A 24008-nucleotide genomic window follows, 5' to 3' on the forward strand; every position below is an offset into this window, starting at 1 on the left:
ATGAAGAAAAATCTTCTCTTATTTCAGCTTAAATGGAGAGAGCAGAGTCATTACCAAAGACAAAACCAAGAAGCCAGATGTTGGGATCAAGGCAAAAGATGAGGATGTCTGCGGGATAGAGTAGAGGCGATGGACAAAGCTGGCACAGTTTCAGTAGCAGGACCAGCCAGTGCAAGAACACAGAACAAGAATCTTGCACAAGACCAGCACAAGGAACTTAAACACAGCCTAATGGTACAAGAAACCTGGGGAGGGAAACATGGGCATGGCTCTTTGCTGGTGTAACAGTTATGCTGTCACTGTGAATAAGGAATAACAGTGCTCAGGAAGCTGTGTCCAAAGCTGCTTTCTACACACCCATCCACCTCCATCTGAAGCTGGACCTTGTTTGCACTGCCATAGCATGCAACCACGCCTAAGCTACAGCCTTGTATTCCCAGTGCCAACCCTGGGATTTCCCGACATGATTTCTAACACTGGAACAGGCTTCCTAGAGAGGTGTTCAATGCCTCAAGCCTGTCGGTGCTTAAGAGGCATTTGGACAATGCTTTAACTTCTGGTCAGCCCTGCAGTGATGAGGGAGTTGGACTCCTCCTCATCATCATCCTCATCATCCCTGAGCTGGGAAATCTCCAGGCTGATTCCCTATCAGGCACTGTGCAGCAGCACAGATCACACTAGGGCTGCCAACCTCTCCTGAGCCTGCTACCCACTCTGCCTACAGAATCCCTCACGCAGATGTAAGTACCTGTACAGGATAGCTGCCCACCATAAAACTAAACCCATCTAAATCCCAACCATTCCTCCTCCTCGTCGCATGTCCAGACCCCTGCCTTTCTCAGCACAGCCAGATTCCTGACCCCTTCCTTTACTGTACACATGCAAGAGCACATCATTCAACAGTGCGAGGGGGAGAAAAGAGAACATCCACGGCTCAGAGAAACCTGAGACTCTCTTCCTGACACAATGATAGCTGATCCGCAACCACCACAATCATAAGGAAGCCATTAGGGCTTGACGGATGCCCAAATTTAAGGAAGTAATTACAGAAGAACAAGCAGCCTTCTCAGCATCATCGTGCCAGAGCATTTGGAATCAATTCAGCCCATTCCTGAGTCCCTCTGCTAACTGACTTGCCAGTGGTTAGAGCAGCATGATGATGTTCACATGTGGTTTCCTCAGCGCAGTAATTACAGACCTAAATTCTTCAGAGAAACTCCTAACTGTTAACACTCTCTCACTGGCAGGATGGCTGCAACATAGCTGGAAACCGACTTAGCGATGACACAAACTATCTTTCCAGGTGCTGCAGCCTGACCTTTACACCATGTATAATATACATGCTGGATGAACAAGATGAACCAGCACAAGATACACCAGCCCTGCAGTCTCAGCTCACAGGGACGAAGCATGAAGTGAGGGATGGAAGAACTCTAAGAAGTAGAATCCTGTTTCAAGGATCTGCCATGACTCTCCTCACTCTCCATCCTGTATCCATGAGCAAATCAACTAATGAGTATGATTAGACATTAGAAACATTACCTCCTCATGGGAAGTGCCAAGTGCAGTTAGCCAGGCAGGCAGATCTGACTGTGGCACAGACTCGTTCTCCAGCCATGGACACTCACTATTCGGTCCCTTTTCCTTTAGGGGGAGGTGGAGGAGAATACTGATCCCAAATTAGTATGCTGTGAATTAACCCATCTCTGCATTTTAACACAGAGAGGTTTCAAACAGCATGCAATAATGGAGCTTCTTCAGAACACACAGAGAAGGAGAGATCATTGTCCTGACTGAGATTTTAATCTAGGCACTCTTTATGGTGACACAATAAAAACACTAATTGATTCAGATCCATTTATTAGTGTATACTAAGGGTATTAGTAGCCCTTGGTTAAAAATACAACCCCTGCTACACTGGTATCAGAAATGTCTGTGTTTTAAACTCTGCTCAGAGCAAGCCCCAACACCCCACGTCAGACATGATTCTGGGGGCTCTTAAAACAGCTCACATGGTCCTGGTCCTATGCATTAGCAGCCAAGCAGCCAACTCTTGGAAGCATCCCAAAGCACTGCTATGAAGTGCAAGACACAGACCCTGGGTTTCCACACCAACTCCTAAGAGAAGGAAGCAGCTAACCTAGGTGAGTCAGCTCGTACTGCTTCACTTTCTTCTTTAGCTTTATGGGTCCCACATCCCAGCTCTCATCCTCAGCACCATCCAGAGGGTTTTCATCGCTGGTCTCCTCTGGGCCCACTTCTCGGTAGTAGAGCTTGTAGCCAGATATCTGGGCATGGTTGGCTGGGGGCTGCCATGTTATCAGCAGAGACTCCATCTTCGCTCGGACTTTCAATTCTGTTGGGGCAAATGGAACTGGAAGAAGAACGAGACAAGAGAAAAACATTCAGCCACTTGTCTCCATTTCCCTGCTCCACTGGCCTTGGTGGTGAACTTTACCACTCTCCAGGCAGTGGAAGTATTCCAGTTCACAGTCAGCCCTTCCTCACACCTCTCCCTCACCACCAAGGCCAGGAAGGATTTCTTTCTTCCTTAAGAATTTTCACAGCTGCACCTGAAGGCAGGAAAGACCCTCTACCCAGGCAAGCAGCAAGACATACAGAGGTCGCTGAACAGAACAATAAAGGTCAGTGCTTTGCTCTAACCAAAACCAGCAGCTGTAATTCCTAATGAAAGTAAGTATCTGATTATGTCTCACGTTCCCCAGTGTCCTGCACACCCTGCCCCAAATCCCAAGCATTACCCAGCCTCCTACCATGTGTCTGGTTGTCTCTGTCAGGAGTCCGGTGCTGGGTCCACTCGGAAGGGGCCCCGTAGCCCACGCTGGTGCTGGCCGCGATGCGCACTTTGTACACTTTGTTGGGATGGAGCGAGTAGAGGGTGATTTGTGTCTCATTTCCACCCACTTCAATGGAGGTTACCTGATCTGCTGGAACCAAGGGGACACCACACTGAAAACACAGTTTTCCCACTCAAAGTGAAATTCAGAAGAAGCCACAAAGCCCAACTCCCCCCACAAGGCCCGTGTGCCGTGGGCTGGGTTTGCCCTGTGCAATCTCATGCCACCAGGACAAACTAGAGCTGAAGACTGGGCAGAGCTGACATCCTGACTGACAACTCCCTTCATCACATTCAAATCTACCCGTTGCCTTCAGCACCACTGCGCCTGCCTGGAGGGGAGCTGTCAGAAACCTTGCTGCTGGCGATGTGATGGCAGAACACGTGCTTGTCAATGGTAGCTGACTCCAGTGCTTCTCACTGCTGTATTAAAATCCTCACCTTAACTTGAACCAGAACTGTCCAGCAATCTTGCTCTCTGCAGAATTCACACCTCCACTCAGGCCAGGCTGAGGTTTTGTATCTCCCTCTTCAGCCCACCCGAGTTCGTAAGGGAGGTAACAGGAAATTTAAACTGAGAATGGCTTGGGATTTTCACTGTAACAACTCATGGATCTTGCTGAAGATTCATACTGCATGTCTGCTGAATGCAAAGGTCTTGCTTTGCAGCTTCACCTGTTGTCAGCTGGGAGCACCGTCCCTGCTACACAACAGCATATTGCTGAGCGTGAGCCCTGCACTGCAAACATTTCCAAGGTTTTATGATGCCACAGAGCCACATGCAGGCTCAGAGTGAAAATCAAAGAGCCAGAAGTCACAGCACAGACTACTAATCCTGACCAAACCCATGGGAGCACATCCAGCACTTCATCACACTCCCCACCCTTCTCTTGGTAAGAATCATGACCCTGGGAAGTGACAAGCTGCAGAGCTTTGACACATTTAAAAGCAAATACCCAGAAGGATTTGCAAAGCCAGTCCTCATGGAATTGGAACAGCCACATCCAGCACAGGTAAATGTTACCATCCCTGCTGAAGAGAGTGCCTGACAACACGTATAAACCTAAAGAAAACTCAACAACAGAACAACACAGCCTGGCCAGGATACTTGCTTTTTATCTACAAGGATCACTTTGATTAGACTCCTTTTTAAAGGAATAAAATGCATTTACCCTTCTGCCCCAACCAGCACAAAGCTTTTCTCCCAAAATACACAGTGCAGATGGCACCAAAGGGTTAGACATTCATGGGGCAGCACAAACACTCAAGCACCAGACCATTCCCCTGCGGACACAGGCTCCTCCATGATCACAGAAGAGACCTCACAGTAGGGTGAAGTAGCACAGCACCAGCAGAGCAAGGCTAAGAGAGGGCTGTTCTCCTCCCTTGAGTAAGAAGGGGTCCCTCTGTCCCTCCTCCCCTCAAGCATTAACACTGCTGCTGCAGAATACACAACCCCCTAAATAGTGTTTTCCTCACCTTCCTTGAGGGTGCAGTAGTCGATCTTGTACTTTGTTATCTTGCCATTACTCAGCTCTGGAGGGGGAGGCAGCCATGTCACACGGATGTCACCAGGAGTCATGCTCGACAGGGACAGCTGAGGGGCAGCACTAGGAACTGGGTAGAAACAAGGAGAAGTCAGGAAAGACCAGGACAACGCATCTCTGCCACCTCTTGGAGTTTGCTGGAGGCCACTACCTGGTCCTGGCCCTGCCACAGCCACTGGTAACATGCTCTCTGGCCCAAGGGGAACCAATACCCCACAGCTATTCAACAGCTCAGAGCATCAGTGTGGTGTCTGGGGAGGAGAGATGGTGGGCTGCTCAGCTCCAACAGGCTCATCACTGCTCCCCAGGGACCCCATGTGCACTGCAAACTGGGCAGGCTAGCACAGACCAGCTAATGAGCCTATGGAACATGAAGGAGACACTAAAGGAAATGGCTCAAAGATCCAGACTTCAGCCTGGGAATCCCCATTCCCTCAAGAATCACAGCTCTGCAAGCTGCAAGCAGCTTTCACGCTTTCAACTCAGCTTTTCAGGCTTCAGACACAAACATGTGGGACCACGCAGTTCACTGTGTCAGGAGTATTAAAACCACATAATGGACCCTGCAGCATAGCAGGGGCTTGCATGAGGTCTGCCAAAATCATCACTCCTTGCCTCTGTCCTGCAGTCTGTTGAAAGCTGTACACATCCTCCCCTGCTGGGCTGCTGTCCTTCTGGCACTTTGCCCTTACTGCTTGCAAAATGCTCCATGATAAGTGGTAAAATCAACACAAACTACTGGCTCTTAAGGGATCCAACCTCCAGGCTGCTCCCACCCCTACAAATTGCAGTAGATGTCTTTCTCCCGAGTTGAAATCAAGCCTGGCCCAGAGTCAAGTTTGGAGCAATACTGCATTAGCTAGATGAAAGCCCAGAGGAGCTGACTGTAGTTCCTGAAGGATTCTCACGGGCCATACTGTCAGCTAGGTCATTTTCATGCTCTTCATCACCCAAGCTGATGATCAGACCAGAGTGCTTTGCTTTTGTGTGGTTCGGTTTGTTGTTTGGGGTTGCTTTTAAAGGGCTTCTGACAAGAAGGAGCAGCAAGCAAGTTTAGGTTTCTAGGAGCTGATACAATTCTCCATAGCATATCCAATGCTCACCATGAAACAGGCCAAGACCATTTTTTAGGCACCAGTACTCACCATCCTCCAGGGTCTGAACAATGATGGAAGAGGATGTCCGGCTGGCTCCGAGCTGAGAATATGCAACCACGTAGAAGACATAGTTGGTATTGGGTTCTAAGTCCTTGACTTGCAGCTCAGTGGTATCATTATTGACAGCAAACTGGTATTCCACATTATCTGTTCCTAGAGCAAAGGAAACACTGATCAGCAGGTCAGCGAGCTGCCAAGACACTCCTTGAAACACCACTTAACTCACATGGTCCATAGTGAAAATCCACCTTAAAAATCACTCTATCTTCTCCAGTTCCCCCAGTAACTGCACAAACTCCATTTCTTATGTGAATTCTTCAGGCAGAAACATTCAGTGCTTCAATGTTTGCATCTCCTTTTTGTCTCAAGTTCTTTAATTCATGCTAAGGCAACTGATGTTACCAGCTTAATTTTCAGAGGAGCTCTGGCAACAGTTCAGCAAGAGTATTGGCTTGCTGGCTGCTTGGGAAGACAGACCCCAAGAGACCCCCCTTCAGACTCTGGGTGTGAATAATTTAGTGAATACCCCTGTGCACAATGTAGCTATTTAGTATCTCCATTAACAATCACACCTTTTGCATATAAAATCAATGTGTTGGAGGAAAAAGTAAACAATAGAAGCTTCCAGAATCCAGACAACTCAGCCACATGGACATGCTGCTGCTGGTCAACAGGTTAATATATGTTGGCTAATCCACAGGCACTGGCACAGATGGACACTGACTCCAAGAGAAAATGCCTCTACCTGCAATGAAAAGGGCTAAACTAACTGGAATTGCCTCACACTTGTTACTAGCTGGGAGAGAAAGTCAACCTGTGCCTTACGCCTTGTACCTGCCCCACAGCTGTGCTGCAGAGGCAGATGACACCTACCCACAGCTCGCTGGTAATGTAAGGAGAAGCCGATGATCTGCTCGCTGTTGTACTCTGGCCGCTCCCAGGACACAAGGACCGTGGTGCTGGAGAGGGACACGGCTGACACTTTCTTGGGAGCGCTGGGCAAACCCTCCCGCACGATCACCGAGAGCTTGGCAGTGGCACAAGCCATTCCCAGGCTGTTCTCAGCCACGCACTGGTAGTAGCCGGCATCCTCCAGGCCGATCTGATTGATGACGAGGCTCCCGCTGCTCTGCACCTTCACCCGCCCGTTGGACAGGATGGCCTCCCCGTTCTTCAGCCACTGGATGGTTGGGGCTGGCTCCCCCTCTGCCTTGCACACAAACCGGGCTGTGCTGGCGCGGGTGCGTGAGATGGTTTCAGGAGCCTGGGAGATGCTGGGTGTAGCTGGGAGGAGAGAGGACAAATTAACGCAGGAAGGAGGGGGAAAAGATAGCAAAGCAAATCCCTTCTCCTCCCCACTCGGTGCTATGTTTTATTCAGTAGCAGCTTTGCTTACAAGATAGGATTTGCCAGGCAGACTCTAGAGGCTTAATTTAGACTCTGTCCAAAAGGAAAAATAAATTCTCTATCAATCATGTGCTGCGTTCCCTGATCCTAGGCTGCTCTCCCTGCTGGCTTCCACGATACTGAAAGTTAATTGCTGATACAGATTTCCATGAGGGAACCCTGGAGAACAAGAATAAGGCATAAAACGGTTCAGTAAATGCAAGGAACTAAACCCCAAATTAAAGAGGAGACACTCCCACTGAGAGCTAGCCCAGCCCAGGGCCTCCTGGCTCTAACCTGCCTCCCATCTTACCCAGCACAGGCCACAGTCACAAGTTCTTGGGGACCTCCTGGATGTTGGTCCATGTAAGCCACACCTACCTGGTCAGGCTTTCTACCTGGAGCATTTACCCTGCTCTCTACTCACCAAGGACCCGGAGCTCAGCTGCGGCTGTGACGAACTGCCTGGTCTGGGGTTTGTTAGCACGGCAGACGTACACCCCGGAGTGATGGGGCTGGCTGGAAGGGATGAGGAGGTTTGTCCGGCCCAGCACGATCACATCCGTGGAAACAGGCTTTCCATCTGCAGGAAGAAACGTGCACAAATGTGGGAGGCAGCCCCAGTGAGGCCCCCCCTTTATGAGGGCTTGTGAGGAGCGAGGATCACAGCTGGGGAATGGAGAGACCCCCAGATCCCAAACCCCAGCCCAGAGGAGGCTTCCTGCTGGGACACCCCTCAGTGTTTGATCAAGCATCAGCCAGCCAAGCCAACACTGGCCCAAGGTTCAGTTTAGCCTGTAATAACCGGTTGTTCTGTTTTGGATCAAAATAGTCTCCGATACATAGGGTGTGCCTGCAATGAGAACCCCTAGGAATAGCACATTCAAGGAAAAGCTGTGCTAACACACATCTTGGAAAAGCTCCTGGATCTGCCTGATGACCCCTGTGTACGTCAATGCAGATGTCAGCAAGAGCACTGAATCACTAACAGCTCAGGGGTTCTTCCCTCCTCTGGGTCCCAGACATGATCCGAAATTTACTGAGCTTCCCAATTCATTCTTTGCCCCCACCTTGGCTCCCAATCTGCAGGGTATCAGGAAGACTCCTGGTTCTCCTTGGGGCTCTGGTCCTTGGGCCATGAGCTGCTGTCTTCCCATTCTCCTGGCCAGATGCTCAGCACTGCTGAGTAGGGACTGAGGAAAGGCTGGCTCTGGCTCCCTGGCCAGGAGATGAGCCATCCTTCTACAACTTCAGATAGCCCTGGGCTCCTCAGCATGTCAAAGGCTGGTGCTGGGCACTGCTTATTCTCAGCACTAGATGGGAGGTCAGGTACCCATGGCCAGCTCTAGCACATCCAGCCAGTTTGTGCAGAGCTGTGCAACACCAGACCTTGTCCCTCTCCACCTGCAATAGCATGGATGTCTTTCAGACAGCAAAACCTCAGACTGGCTTGCCTTTACCTCTCACAGATCCAGCTGAGCCTGTATCCAGACAGAAGCAAGCTCTCCACCTTCACTGTGAGCAGCTGCACCTACTTAGCACCATCAGCGGGGAATGCAGCTGAGATCAGATCCTCTGCCCCCTCCATGCACAGTTTGGGGGTGTTTAGATGGCTTCACAGTTCAGTGGCTGCACGCTTAGAGGAGGGGAAAATCTGTGCACCCCTTTTACACTGGAGCAGTTTGAAAGCCTGGCTCCAGATGGTAGCAATTAGCTGACACCACCACGGCTGGCAAGAGCCAAACTGGCAACCTGGCAGTACAGTCCTCAGTGTTACCTACATGACTAATCGCCCAGTAACCCAGCCTGCTCCTTAATGAAGCCTTGGAAAGAAACATGCTTGTATAACACAGAACTGCTAACACTGTTAATCCATCTTTTCTAATTGAAGAGTCCACACCGGGAAGCACAGGGGAGACCAAGCCACCACTTTAAAGCATGCAAGGCACTCTTTCATAGGAACTCTTTCATCAACCCTTCCTCCTCCTTTTCCTCCCCATTCAAAAACTTTCATAGTGATGATTAACAATATCTACTCTACTACAGGCATCAGCAGCTCCCAGCAAAGCAATGATTAAGTGATCTAGCATGTAGCTGGAACAGTGGAGTGCACAGGATAAACCAGAAACATTTCTGCCAGAACATTTAATCCAAAGCTGTATCCTCTGAGGTATTTTTGAGCCTTTTTTTTTATGGGGAAGAGGAAGTTTTTATATACACTAAAATCCTTGCCTGTGGAGAAGTCTGGGCTGAAGACCAACCACAATAAATGGTTACAGGGGAGAGGAGTCTTAAATAGCGACCCAGATTTATGGAAATGACTGAGAGCCTTTTATGGGGAAGAATCAACTCCTGAGCTGAGAACATCCTCAGGCAGAGCCCCTGAAACACACCTGATGGATGTGACACTCGAAGTGACACTAGCACCCTCCTCCTAACTTAGGCTATCAGCCCTGGGTAATGTGTGCCGGCCTGGCTCATCTGTACAGCTCTGATGAGACCTGAGCTTCTGCTCAATCCCTCCATTACCAATGTGACCACAGTAAGGTTGTGAACAAAACCCCTCCAGCGTGCCCAGCCACTGCAAGGATTAAAACCTTAGCATGTTTTATAATCCTGCAAGATCATCCAAGTTATTTCTCTGATGCAAAGATGGATCCACAGAATTTCCACTAACCTCTACATCTGTGTAGGAGTGCCACAGACCTGACTCCGTCTCATGACCTTCACTGCTCAAGCTCATACAATAAGGATGACTAATTTAGATCAAAAGGCATCCAGGCATTAGAGCTGCATATATTTCACAGGTCAACCAACTCTAAAGTGAACTGCATGCTTTGTAACCTTCTAGATTTAATTAGGAATTCCAGTTTAGCAAGGACACCCTCCACTGCGACACCACCCGTGTCATTAGGTACCGCTGTAACAAGCGTTCTTCCAGTCCCACAGATTCTCCAGCTTCTGGATAGATGTTTTTAAACATGAAGTATCCACAGGTTCCTCTGGACAACAAAAACTTGACCCTGTCCTTCATGCTCACCCTGTCGTATCCAGGAGACGAAGGGGGTGGGATCAGCAGCCGCCATGCACTCCATCACCACGCTCTCCCCAGCCACCACCGTGGTGTTCTCAGGAGCAGCAATGATGGTGACATCTCCTCCTGCTGGCTGGGAGCCTGGAGTCAAAAAGGAAAAGGAAAGTCTGTCCTTCCAAATTGCAAAGTCCCTGGGAAAACAGAGAATGTGGAGCCCAGACACCCCACGGGTTGTTTCCTGTGTGGTAATGGGATGGAGGAGGAAAACAGGTCTTGCTTTGACATGACTACAGTATTTTTGCTAAAGAAATGGACAAGAGGTGTCCTGAAGATTTACTCTCACCATGCTTGCCCTAGTAAAAATTAGCCTCAGGATTTTCACATGGAAAATTAACAGTTTCAACCCAGCACCTTCACCACCTGTTGCTAAGTGGATGTTTTGTTCATTAGATGAGACAAGACACCGCTATCCTCAACCAGAGCAACAAACAACCCTTTGGCAAGGCATTGTAAGAGCTCAGAAACAATCTAGCAACTTGGTCAAACAAATACCAACATCCAGCTGCTGTACTGTAAATGGCAGCAAAGAGAAGTCAAGCCTGTGCCCAGGCCTTCACCTGATGGCATGAAAACTGAACCAGTTGTTACACAGCTGGAGGAGAAAGTGCACAGCCCAAGCCAACAGTAAATTGAGCAGTGTTTGCAGGAAGATCTGTAGGCTGCATAGCACAATGTCTTCAGTATAAGATGGAGATGGTTTTTGCTTGAAATGAACCTTCTTGCCTGTGTCTGCCCACTGCTGAGCAGGGGTTAAGGGAAGGTGAAGGAAATGCCTTTGCAGCAGCCAAATTCCTGTTGTCAGATGAAAACCGGAGCCCTCTTGAGCGGACGAGACTGTTCCTAACCCTCAACAACCCAGCAACCCCATTCTTCCAGCTCTCCCAAGCCTGTCTAACTCTGAGGGACCCTTTTGTTGTTGTCCTCATGAAAGGAGGAATAACTGCAGAGGAGTCACAAGCACTTCTTAGACCTCCTCTGGCTGCTGCCATGATCTAGCAGGAAAGTTGTTGGCAGCAGGTCTCAAACAAATAATAGCAGAACCTTTTTGCACAGTACAACCTCAGTGTCCTAAGATACGACAGAGTTCAAAACCCGAGTTCAGGCAAGCTCCTGAAGGACCCATTTACCCATGAAGGACTCTTAAATACAAAGGTCTCAATGCAGTCCCCGGCCCAAGATGTTTCCACACCCCCGACTGAGGTCAGATGCTGAGGGAGATGTCCAAGCAAAGCACATTAGTCTCCCTGCCCAGGTTGTTTTACATGCTTTCCTCTACCATCTGCTGGGGTCACTTCTGGAGATGGCATCTGCAATGCTGCACTTCTGGCCTGGTCCATGCTGAGCATTCATGTGGCATCCAAGCAACACTCACCCATACATGACTTCGTGATATAAACCAGAGAAGCTCTGGCCTCAGCACACGGACCTGCTGCACGGCAGGAGGTTACACACTGCTGCACCCTTGTGCTCAGCCCACCTCCAGACTTGCTGCCGTTAACCCTAGCACAGCAGTCTTGCAAAACAGAGTTGGCCCAACACTGAAATATTCCTGCAGGCCATACATGTGTGGAAGGGATTTCCATCCGTAGTATTACATGAGCACAGTGTAAAAGGAGCTAGCAAAACCCCTGAGGCACCAAGGGAAAACAGGAGAGAGCAGGAGCCAGAGCTTGTCCAGCAGATGGAAGCAGAGACCAAGGAGCACCGGTGGTCCTCACTGGGGCAACGGCTGGACCCCACTAAACTGCAATCCCAGCCGTGGGCAACACCAGCAATGGGAGCTGCCATGGGGCACGAAGGGGAAGCCAAGCCAGCTATCCTCCTTCCAGTGGAACAAGTGTGCTACACAGAGGGCCTGGGGTGTACAGGCACGTACAATGTCCTGTTGTGTGTCCAGCATGGCCAGGGCTTTGCTACGCTCATACATGAGCTGCTCACAGCATTCACACCTACAGACACCATCAGCCTCACCACCGTCATGTCCAGGCGCAGCAGAACAACTTGGGCACAGAAGAGGAACAAGAAGAAACCACATCAGCCTATGGATTCAGAAGCTTCATTGACAAACAGATCAAAGTCCTGGTCACTCTTAACTGCGGCACCAAGGCCGTGCTTGAGAACTACTGAGACAGAAAATGGGCTTAATGCAAAAACAGGCACGAGAACTTCCACAACAGGCACGTAAGCTGAAGGACCAGAGCTCTCTGGAACAACAGCTTTCCTTTAACTCCAGCTCCAGTTCAACAAAGCAATCCATGAGGAATCATCACTCCTGCAAAACAACTGAGTGCAGGGACTCCGGCAGGAACCGATCAGATGAGTGAGGCTACCCAGCACACGAGACCTCTACCCTTTACCTCTACAGCAGAGAGGGATGAGGCAACATCAGAGAAAGACCAAGGAGAAGGAGCTTTCCAGGCAGGATTTGGAAGGGAACACTTGAGAAAGCACCAGAAGGAAAAGGCTTTTATAGCAGCCATTACAGGAAGGCCACAGTGCTGGGAAGACACTGGAGAAAAGAAGCTGTTCTTTTCTGCAGTGCTGGGGGAAAAAATAAACGTAGAGTAAAAAATAACACCGACCAGATGGCAATATATTCCCTGCCAGATTTCCAAGCAGCTTTCTCTACCATGCTTAGGGCAGAGGAAGAGAGAAAGCTCCTCAAACCTGACTTAAACACTTGTCTGTTGCATTCAGGTGCATGGCCCCAGGTGCTGGCTGGCAAAAGCACTTTACAGGTTATAGAAACTCCATGTGAAGCCTCTTGTTCCACATCACTCGGTCCCCGGACAGCTGCCTTGTCGTGCTGTCAGTCACTAGGAGAGGGATTTTATGAGCTGCACAAATCCTTACTCTGAAACAGCCCCAGGAGCCATCAGCCCAACTCTGCAACCTCCTGGTATAGCAGAGCCACCATGAAGTGCTGCTGTAAAGACACAGCCCATAGCTTCACCTTTCCTTGGGGCCTCAGACTTCTCCTGGCTGGGGAGGGACCAAGGAAATGCTTCAGCACCTCACGATAGCCCTGCAGCAGCACCATGTGCCACCCTTCCCTCTGGTGCTGCCCATCCTGCAATGTGGGTGCTCTGGAAGGGAAAGAACAGGAGCTCACTGGTGGCCAGAAAACCAGTCAGGAGAAACCAGACCTGAAGACCCAAAGCGCTCTGCACCAACCAGCTACTTAGCAGCTCCATACCTTGTAGAAGATAGAAAGAGAGTTAGCATGAGGGCTTCCTGACAGTCAAACTCAGTGCTCCTCTGACAACCAAGAGCGGTAACAGCCACAAGCATCTGTAGCTCAAACATCCATTTCTGCTTCCTTCTCCCCTAGACAAAACTCTGGCTTCAGCCTTGAAAGCTATTGGGAAAACACCTTATCCCAGCCCCGAAGTCTGTTTGCTGCTGATTATTACTGAAACTGTCTCTTCCACGGACACCCCCTTGTTGTGGGGAAAGAGCCTGTGTGCCCTTGTGAGGTTGGGAGCTATGCTGGTGGTGGCACATGCCTTTGGTAGGGTCTCCCATGCCAGACACGTCTCAATGGAAGGGTCAGACGAAGTGTGTCCATGGGCAGGATGGGCTCACCAGCCTTCGGGCAGCCATCCTAGGAGAAGGATGACTCTTAACTTCAAACCCGGGCAGATGGAGCTCGTTCAGCCCTGTAAGGCCATCCATCTAAGAGGAGGACACTCATCAAACCTATAACCTGAGGACTTTGCTGGCACCGTCCAAGCTCGCTAGGCCCTGGCAGATAAACCTCAAGGGTGAGGCCAGTTCCGTGCACGCTGTGCCTCACCTAAAACATCCCGAGGGGTTTACCCACGCTTGCAAAGCCCTGCAGCGACAGGAGATAAGGGGCACTGGAAGCTGCAGACCCAACCCTGCATGCAGGCGGCTCAGGACATAGGTCGCTCCATCAGGCCGTTGTCTCCTTTGAGAACTCACACAGAACTAGTCTCGAGGAGAAGACAACGTAGAAAGACTCGTGCCCCACCTATACCACCCAAGGAGACCTTTCACTGTGCTTTTTGCAGCCGGATTTGCCTATCCCACATGGGCCTTTTTAGTCATCAGCGTGCTTGCAGTAAACGTGGGTAAAGCCTCTCCCAAATCTTCGTTCGCGAAGTCCAGCCATGGTTATTGAAACTGTATTACAAAACCCAACAGCTCTGCTTGCTTTCCCAGTGCATTCCTGCGTGTGTGCATGGATGAATGCCCCTTACACTGCCTGCACACACAAACTCATTTCTCTCCAGCTTTGTATTCCACTGGGGGTCTGTCAAAGCAAGTCTACAAGTCAAGCTCCTCTTTAAACTGAGCCCTCTTTAGAGTACATTTCCCACTTGCTATCTCAATAGGCTGGCTGGACAGGATGGCCCACAGGTTAACTGCTATGAACTGGGTTTGAAGAGTTCCCAAGAACTAAGCTAACCAGGGAAACCTCCACACAGGGATTCCAACCAACATCAAAGAGTAAAACCATCATCTTCTCTCTTTTTGCCTCCACTGCCATTACAAGAAGTTTGGGTCAAGAGGGAATATTGTTAGAACACAAAGGAAAAAAGAGCTGCAGCTTCCAAAACATCTTTGAGCGCCTGAACAAAACAGGTCACTGAATGCACCTGCGCCATGCTGCCCGTTCTGTGGCATTAAAAGCTGTCACAGTGCTGCTATTTAAAACTTGGGCTTTGAGATTTCTTCCCCCTCTGCTTTGTTTTGTCTCTCCAAGTAGCAAAGCTGCTCTAGGCAAAACCTTTGCGCAGCCCGAGGAACAACCCATGGATTCATATTAAAACTTGCTGTCACCTTTGTGGACTCTTTGCCCTTCTGAATCAGATGGACCAATTTTACCCTCTTTTACTGAAAGAAACAAAGCTGTAGGGTGCTAAACACAGCTCTTGGATGACAGGGGAGCTTTAAGCAAGGATTTGGAAGGAGGCTTGGGACAAAGCTCAAACTGTTTCTTTGAAGTGATAGCCTGAGCTATAACATACACGAGTGATTTCAAACTCTAAGAGTTTACAATGTGGCTCTGCCTCTACAGCATCCATAATTCATCAGCCATCCCCTCCTGCCTCCCTGTCTTGTTAGTGCAGAGCATCAGCAAAGAATGAGGCAGTGCAACAGGAGGAAAGTGGGGTTTGTTCAGCCAATTTGTGATGGTCGCTGGCAGTGACAAGAGGGTGACTTCTTGGATGGGAACTAACACCTCTCTCCCGACTCCATAAACACCCTGCCTCAGCGAAAGTGCTGGAAGGTGAAACATGACTTGCATGGTGACACATTCAACTCTCAGCTGTCAGCAGTTCAGGAGTCGGAGATACCCAACAATCAAGCCACAATCTTGTGTTCTGTGAACTTTCTCACCCTCTCTGGAGGAGGAGCATGAAACCTTATTCATCCCTGCGAGCCTCCTCCGGGAATAGATGCTAGCACTGAGCAGCTGTTCATTAAGGAAAGTCAATGCTGTCACTGCTGTTATTCTGCAGACAATAAAGGAGCAAATTACCCATTGCAGAGCACACACCTTCAAAAATGCAGGCACTGTGTTTGCAGAGCATGTCCCGCTCCCGAGCTCTCTTCCTTGTCTCTGACAAACCGCAGACCTCCTGGACTGCTGAGGGAGAACGCTGACAGCAGCCACAGAGGAGATAAGGCATCCTCCACACCTGCCTTCCTCCTTCCTTTCCACTTTCCTGGCAATTCCTCTGCAGTGTATTCCTCCTTCTGGGCTACGATAACCGGCATGTAAAGTCTCTATGAAGACACTTGCCCGGCTGTATCCTAACACTATGGCAATACCTGCTTTGGGGGCAATATAAACTATGTCAGCTCTCAAACCTGAGCCTGCCTAGCAACAAGCATTTCTTCTGTTGTAACTGCTCTCATCTGACCGCAGCAACGCAAACAGGAAAGCAAAGCAGCCAAGAGAGGACCAGCACCAGTGACTTTCACAAGTGGCGAGAGATGCTGAGTGCTGCCCTTCTGACACCCAACAACTCAGGCATCCCCAAAGCACCACAAGTTACACATTGTCTCCTCTTCTTCCCAAACACAGCTCTGGCAACCACACAGCCTTTTACCATTTGCTTTTCTGGGCTTTTCTTCCACCTTTGCTATACTGGTCCCTGCAGCAGTTTGGATCCAAGTTCTGTTTTCATCCATCACTGAAGCTGCGGAGGGATGACTTCTAGTTATGAGATTTTGGACTCAATTCACTAAACATTTGGTGCTGCTCTGATGGTTCTCAGCTTTGTAAACTCCTCTGCAGAGGATGAGCCCTTGTTTCACAGCCTCTATCAGCAGAATGCTCTTTCACTTTTCAGGCAGCTACAGTGTGCCTGGGTCAACACTGGACTCAGCTTGGAAGGGAGGCTGAAAAGGAACCTGGCTTTTATTGCACAAGTGACGCTGTATGGGGGTAACAGGGTTGGTTTTTACTCCCCAATAGCATACATGAGCTCTGTAAATCAGTTTTGTATTGTCTTTGTTTTAGATTGTCTTTTTACCTCATATGTCAAAACATTCTGTAAGCAGTTACACATTTGCCAATGCAAACATTTCACTGAAAAGCTGAACAGGGGAAGATTTATCTCCATGTTTTGGAATGGGAACAGAGCTTCTCTTCCTACTAAGTTAGTGCTGCAGCAGAACAGCTACACGTCATTTGTCATCTTTAAAGCAGCATACAAAGAAACATGCATAAATGATTAAAACACTGAAGTTCCATCACTTTCTTAGCACCATTAAAAGGCGTCCACATACACCACTTGTAACTCAAATTACTATCACAGGATTCCTAATAAAGAAGTCAGCAAACATCCCTAAATACACGGGGCAACCTGTACTTCTAATAGCAGGCACAAAACCTGCTCCTTTAATGTCTGCATAGAGGTACATACTAAATGGAGAATTTAACAGATGAAATACACTTCTGTGATTTAAAACAAAGAAAGGGGGGAAAAAAAGAGAAGGATTAATGAGTTTGGAAGAAGAGTGTTCATTTCTGCCTGGGCACACTCCTCACACCAGCACCACCACAGCTTCTGGGGTCAGTTACACACCGAGTGTGGCAGGAGGGGCTGCTCTTAAGAACTGCTTTCCACTCGCCTTGAGAAACAGCCTGCTGAAGTATTTCCCCAGCTCCGTGTCCTGTGTCTGGAAGCCTGGGGAGCACATGGATCCCAGTCCAGACAGGCAGAGGGGCCATCAGGAACTGCTCTTTCATTCCCCTCAACTTCCTTATACAGCTGACAGATCTGAGCCCAGAAATTAAACCCTTTCATGTGCTCGCTCAGCCACAAGTGGACACCCTGAACTATCTGTAACCAGAAGCCCCGAAAGAGGCAGAGCAGCAGCAGGTTTCCAGGAATTGCCTTGGATTTTTGGGAGGGGCGGGGGGGAAGGCTCTTCTCCCACCCCTAAACCATTGATCCTTCAGGACACAGCCTTGTACATGTCCAGGGTACGTGGAGCTCTGCTGCCGAGCAGTCGGAGCGTGCTTTGCCCACCGCTCCACCTCCTGCAAAGCTGCCAGCATCGGCTCTCTGTTTGCGTACACGCATTTGCAACTGCTCTTCCTCACGCCAAGAGGGCCGGGAGCCAGCCAGACTGCACGAGGGATTCCTGCTCGCTTCCCCAGCGAGCGCTTGGAAGCGTTTGTGCCGATCCGAGTGGGAGCCAGGCAAAATAAACAGGAGGAGCCGCAGCCCCCCTGCACAAAGAGCTGCTGCTGCTCGTGAGGACTGGGGCTCCTCTGGTTTTCCGCCACAGGCCCCAAGTTGGCAAAGGGTTGGAGACCTCAGGCCATGGATCTGGACCCTCAAAAGCCTGAAGATAGGTCGCAGGGGGGTTCCGAGAGGCAAAAGAAGCAGAGCACGTGCTGGAATGCAGCAGAGGGAATAGGAAACGAGCCTGGGGCACAGTGGATATTGAGGACCGTGTTGGAGCAGCATTAATAATGCCAACATTTTAGATAATAACTATCAATTATTAAGCCTTTAACCATTCCTAGCACATGTTCAGTGATCTTAAACTCCTTAGAAGAAAGCCACTCAGTGTACAGTGGGAGCTAAGCCTCTAGATGAGGTGAGAAGCCAACAGAGAAGTTCGGGCAACGACAGAGCAGTCTCCCTGCCCTAACTCCGAGACCCGGACAGCTTATATTACCTAGACTGAGCCCTTAAGGCACTGCAAGCCCAGCCATTCCCCAGCAGCTGCCAGAAACAAGGACAAGAAAGACAAGGGCTGCAAGGGGATGATGTTTTGCAGTAATCACTGCAACAGGAACCACCACACTACCCCAGGCATGTTCCACGGCTGACAAGACTGATATTGTAAAGTAATAGCCAGAAAGCATCACAAGACCCTTAACAAAAGCCACAGTATCAGAGATTTAAATATAGACATCCCCCCCTGCCCAAATCAGTGAACACCAAATGACCCTGGGGACCCAAGCTTGCCAGCCCCTGGGATTCAGTGGGAACATTCCCAAACTTGTTTAACCATCATTGCAGCAGCTCTCTCTTCATTTTGCTAGGCCAGCACATCACCCTGTAGGATGATGGAGGAGAAAAAAAGGCTGTGAGGCAGGTAAAAATGCTGTCACCTCTGGCACAGAAATGACACAGAGACACGGTCAGCAGAAGACCCTTCTGCCTCCCAGGTCAGAAGCCCTGAAACTCCTCCTCACTCAGTCAACTCACCTTGTCGCTGTGACTGGAGCCATTTCGCTCCAGTAACTTCCTCCTTGTGCTGAGAGGCTGATGCTTCCCAGGGGCTGACACCTATTTCATCAGCTCTATTTGCAATTCAGATTTATTTGCCACATCAGATCTATTTGCAATTCACGTACAGCAGTGACAGCAGAGAGGGAACAGGCTGGAGGCCCTGGGCTGTGCGGAAGGACACAACCTGCCCTCTTTGCACCCAGGGCTCGTGCTCTGCCCCATGCCATCTGCCAGAGGTGGCCCTTCACATTACTGTCATGAACAGCTTTGACAAGAGAAACATTATGGGAAGCCACCTCTCGGTGTGCTCTCCCTGATGCCAGGTATGCAGAATGCTTCCTGCAAGCTACACTTCAAATATACAACATGCTAGGAGCCTGCAGTAACACAGTCTGGCAGCAAACAAAGACTGCCAACTTGGAAGGAAGAATTAAAAGCAGATGGATGCATCTGCATTAACTCAGGACAATGCAAATCTGTTTTTCTAGGAAAAGTCTGGAAGGAAAGCTGGTTTTCCATGGGGAAAGATCATTAGTGATAGCCATGGATTCTGTCAAAGCCCTTTGGCTGGACTCTTGCTGAGTGCCATAGAGAGCCCCAATCTAAGGCAGTGCCTGAAGACACAGTGTTTGGCAACACCACCTGCCTCTCCTTATCCCATCCTTCTTCTCTCTAATGCTTCTCATAAACCATGTGGCATTGCCCTTAGGCTGCACTGGAAACAGAGCTGGGCAAGAGCATATCCCAGTTACCTCAGGCAAACTCCCAGCTGTGTCCTGAGCAATGCCTGGCACCCGGGATATCCAAGGAAGGGCTCAGAACAGCACAGTTCAGCTCCTGATTCAGCCTCCCCCTGGGCCAACTCACCCCATTTTTGCTCCTTAGCCCCACCTAAGATTCTCTGGTGGGTCTGAGACCCAAGGACAAAGCTCCTCCATGTGTGTCCCATGTCTGAAGCAACAGGACCGTGTCTGCCGTGCCTCCGGACACTTGCAACATCTTCACTCCAGCTGTTAGGATGCTGGAAGTGCTGCAGGGCACTGCTCCCCCTCGACCTCAGAGAGCTGCTGTAACACAGGCGATTAATAATTAACAAGCGCCATGAGGACCCCAACCACATGAACCTTGTGTCCCACAGCCCATTGCAAGCTGCTGACGTGATTCTGATCCCTATTCTTAGTTCCCTTCAGCCTCACCATGCTGGCACAGCCTGTTCAATACCCTCCAGGAAGGCCAGGTGTGATCTTCGTAGTGCAGATGTGCTGCTGCACCACTGCGTTACACCACCACCAAAAGACTCTCAGAGGAGAGCTGAATGGAGCCTACTGCTTAAACCTGCCTCAGCTCAAGCCTTATCAAGTGCCAGCTCTTACTTCAGGAAGCCTCAGAAGTGCAGCAGACTTGGATTACTAAAACCTGCAGGTGGAGAACACTGGAGGACTGCAAACCATCCCCAGCTTTCAGGAGTCGGAGGAAGAGCTACCTGTAACACATGAGCCTGGCCATATCTGACAGCTCCAAACATCAAGCACAGCCATGGGAGAGACCAGTTTCCCTGAGGGCCTGGAAACAGCTCACCTATTCCCAGCCCTTGTTCTGCTCTATTATCCGTGACACCTCTGTTGCCACTCACTTCAGTGCCAACCCCGGGCTTGGCTGTTCTGCTTAATGGGAGGTGAGGGCTCTGAATTGTGTATCAAACCCTCTGTCACCGCAGGCTGCTGAGCTGTCAGGAGCATGGCAGATCATAGCCCCACCGAACTTCAGAGACAGCTGAGCTCAACCTCCCCCTCCGGCTCCCGGGAACAGGCTGTGACACTTGAGCTACAGCAGCTTTCCCTGCTGTGATGCTGGCCCCACACGAACTCCAGCCCAGCCCAGAGCTGTGTGCTTGGGTGGGTGCCTGACGCGTGTCTGCACCAGTCCTTCACACATTTCACCCAAGCTCTGTGCTCTCAATCTTGTTCCATGCATGCTTGAAACCTCCAGTGGTTGACTCAGAAAAGGGAATTTTACAGCTTCTGTTAGGCAGAAGGACACTTGTAGCTTTAAATATCTATTTATTAAGTTAAAAATGCTGTGTATCTCCTCCTTGATCTTGCCATCCTCCAAAGTCACACTCAGGGGTCTGCTTTGCACCCTCTGCCACAGAGGAGGATCAGGAGCACTTCACACAATCTAGCAGATACAGTATGAAAACAGCTTCACATACCAGAGACTTGAGACAACAAGCTTCAGAAACACACATCAACAGAGTCCTCATGGCTGAGCTTTCGGGATGTCAAGTGGAGAGCAGTTCCCTGGTTAACTAGTTAAGCTAGTAAAGCAAGAGACCAGAGGGCAAAGAAAAACAGATGCTAAGAGAGGGAAAAGTGATAGAAGTCTGTGCCCAGCAGAAGAGGCACAAGGAACAGGGACATAGGAATTGCAGGCTGGAACCTTCTTCTCCAGAGGTGAAGCATCACACAACAACTCACAGCAAAAATAGAGCTGCTTCATCCCACCCCATGTCTTCTCACCCTACGCATCTCCATGACCCTTTTGCCTCTCAGAAGCACAGCCTTAAGCTGTATTCTGTGCCCACAAACACAGCTGTGGATAGCTCTTCCCCATGGGTTCTTGCTGGAGGAAGACCACCATCTCACTCTGGTTAACACTGCCCTTCTCCATCAGTGGCAGCACACACAATGGGATCAACACCCAGCTGCGGCCAGGGAGGTCAGACCACAGCAGCACCGACTCGAATCTGAACTCCTCTGTCCCTAGAAGGGACATGGTACTGTGTTCAGAGCTGCAAGGGGAGCAGAGCACATGTCATCAGGGCTCAGGCTGAGTGCCAGCCCAGCATCCAGCACGTCATTCACACATGCAGGGACTGAAAATCCACTTGTGGTAACAGCACGTCTGTTTCTATGAGGTGGTGGCCAACTGCGAGTGCTGCTCACTTCATCACCACCTTCTCCTCCATCCCCAGAGCTCATCCCATTTAATAGCTGTACTGTCCTAGAGCCCTTCAGGGCAGGACTCACCCAGGTGCCAGCACCCAGAGCCAGGCTCTCCCTTGGTACCTGCAAGCACTGCTACAAGAACAACAGAAGAACAAAAAATGTGAAGGTGTTTCAGCTGCCTCCAAGCTCTGTCCCTGTTATCATATTTCATACAAATATTTGGCTGAAAAATACATTTCCTGGGACACTGCTGCAGCAAGCTGCTACAACTGTCAACGTAAATGATGTTCTGCCAACGGCAATCTCGCAGTGTCATCTCTAATAACACACTACTAAATCCCAACTCACTGGGGACATGCTCATCTGCTGGAAGGCTCTTCAGCGGCATGCCCAGCCCAGACCTCAGCCCTGCTCTATCTACACCCATCACCCTCATCTGCTGTCCCCAGTCCTGCACTTATTGCACCATATGGAACATGCAACTAAGACCAATAGATGAGCTGCAGGAAAGTGAAGTTTGGGTTAGCTATGAAGAAGAGAGATCCCAATATCCATTCAGTGTGGAAGATGGTGTGGGAGTTACAGAGAGCAACACTCCTTGTGTCATTTAAAAACAGAATGGATGAAGTCCTTGCAATAAAGCACTGTGCTAGCAACAGCACAGGCTCTGATAGTTATTTGTGCTGCACTGGGGATGCAAGTCACATTTGTACCAATTGCAGAGCAAACCCACAGCAAGAAGTAGTCATTATCCCCAAGAAAACACACAAACAGCAAGCGTGTGCATGACATGGGGGGGAGAAGCGAAGTGATAGGCAAAGTGACCTGCTGAGACTACACAATGTCATGTTCCACCAGCTTTTCTGCTACTCCTCTTTGAGAGCTGCTTTATGAAGCACAGTGACACTTCCTTGGGCATGTCAAGGAGGTGGGATCACGAGCAGGACACGCAGGGAATTAACTCTTTATAAGTGACTTCAGAGTGCGACTCCAGAGCCTGCTTCCAGAGAAAGGAGCTACAAGAGACAGGACACAGCCCCGCTGACAGCTGACCCCAAGGAAAGGCAGCACACGCAGACAGAGCGCCTGGGAAAAGCATCCTGCAGCCAGCTCCTAATGCCCTTTTTGGCAGAGAGCACAGCAGGGCTGCAGTGTTCATTCATCATGTGTCCAGGTGAGGGGCAAAGGGACGGAGCTGCCACATGTGTTTGGCGCTCCATCCACCGGGGAGCAGTGGAGATCCAAAGGGAAAATCCCAAGCTCCCCCTACTTCAGAGCAGGCTCTGTTTCAGGGCTGCAGGACTGCATCCCGCTGTCCTGTCTGCTCTCTTTCCTTCCAGCTCAAAATACCACTTCCCAAGGGAAGGTCTGGAAATTTGCACCATGAAGTCTGCACAGCTGAAACATCTGCAGCACTTACAGCCCGATCAGGCACCGCTGCGCTCGGCCCTGAGTAAGGCCAACGTGGGTCCAGCCTCTGGCACACAACACGGAGCCCCCATGTAATGGGGAAGTCACACCGACAAGGGAAACACTTTGGGGGTTTCAGACCATGAAAATATGCCAGAAGGGGGTCGTGCTAATTGCTGCCCCTACTGAGAAAAAGCCTTTAATAGGGGAGGTGGAACAATTCCCAGCACAAACCTCTTCCAGAGGCCTTGGCACCACAGTGGGACTGAAAGACTGGGACTCCCATCTTACCTCAGTGCAAATCACTCACTAGCCATTAGCAAGTGGGGAAATGTAGTTTACTTGCTCCTGTCTGCAGGCACGTGGGATTCCCAAGTTAACAACACTAAATAGCTGTATTTCAGGTTATTGTTTCTTCTGGTTTGGATGTTTTTTTCCCTCCTGGAATTGGTTTGGTTTAGTTTGGTTTTATATTTTACAACTGGCAAAGGAATTCTGCCTGACCAGTTCACTCCAGTCCACTGCTATCAGCTGCTACTGAACACGGAGGGAAAGACTCCTCAAGCCAGGCCAGTCATCCAAAAACATGCCTTCGATGGCGAAGTGCTGAAACAAAACAGGATCAATACCATGCCAGTCACTCTTGGAGGAGTTTGCAGCCTGCACAGGTCACTGCAGTTTCCCATCTGTCTCAGAGATACTTTTCCCCAATTATAAAAAGCCCCGGAGATTTAACAGGCATGTTTTTCATCACTATCTGCTCAATCTGGTGAAAAACTCAACCTCACATATTTGTTTTTGCAGCCAGCGGGTGGTGTGGTGCTGCAGAAGCGAGATTTGGGTGAGAACTCCAGGCAGAAATCTGCTCGGGCCGGCTGGT

General features: G+C 49.8%; 1 protein-coding gene across 3 annotated transcripts in view; it reads right to left on the bottom strand.

Moving 5' to 3' along the window:
• IGDCC4 (immunoglobulin superfamily DCC subclass member 4) overlaps nucleotides 1-24008 on the bottom strand; it is an 89171-nt gene that overhangs the window by 19677 nt on the left and 45486 nt on the right. For 2 of the 3 annotated variants that reach the window (XM_062601719.1, XM_062601717.1), the window contains 7 exons: nucleotides 9988-10122; nucleotides 7375-7530; nucleotides 6435-6845; nucleotides 5550-5714; nucleotides 4337-4474; nucleotides 2775-2948; nucleotides 2141-2374 (listed from right to left, as the gene is read on the bottom strand). In XM_062601719.1, the coding sequence (XP_062457703.1) occupies nucleotides 2141-2374; nucleotides 2775-2948; nucleotides 4337-4474; nucleotides 5550-5714; nucleotides 6435-6845; nucleotides 7375-7530; nucleotides 9988-10122 (1413 nt within the window). The remainder of the gene's footprint in view (nucleotides 1-2140; nucleotides 2375-2774; nucleotides 2949-4336; nucleotides 4475-5549; nucleotides 5715-6434; nucleotides 6846-7374; nucleotides 7531-9987; nucleotides 10123-24008) is intronic. The other variant, XM_062601718.1, reaches the window with a different exon arrangement.

The sequence above is a fragment of the Pezoporus occidentalis genome, unplaced genomic scaffold (genome assembly GCF_034315485.1).
Source record: "Pezoporus occidentalis ecotype Australia unplaced genomic scaffold, CSIRO_AGI_Poc_V1 ctg72, whole genome shotgun sequence".
NCBI classification, from domain to species: Eukaryota; Metazoa; Chordata; class Aves; order Psittaciformes; family Psittacidae; genus Pezoporus; species Pezoporus occidentalis.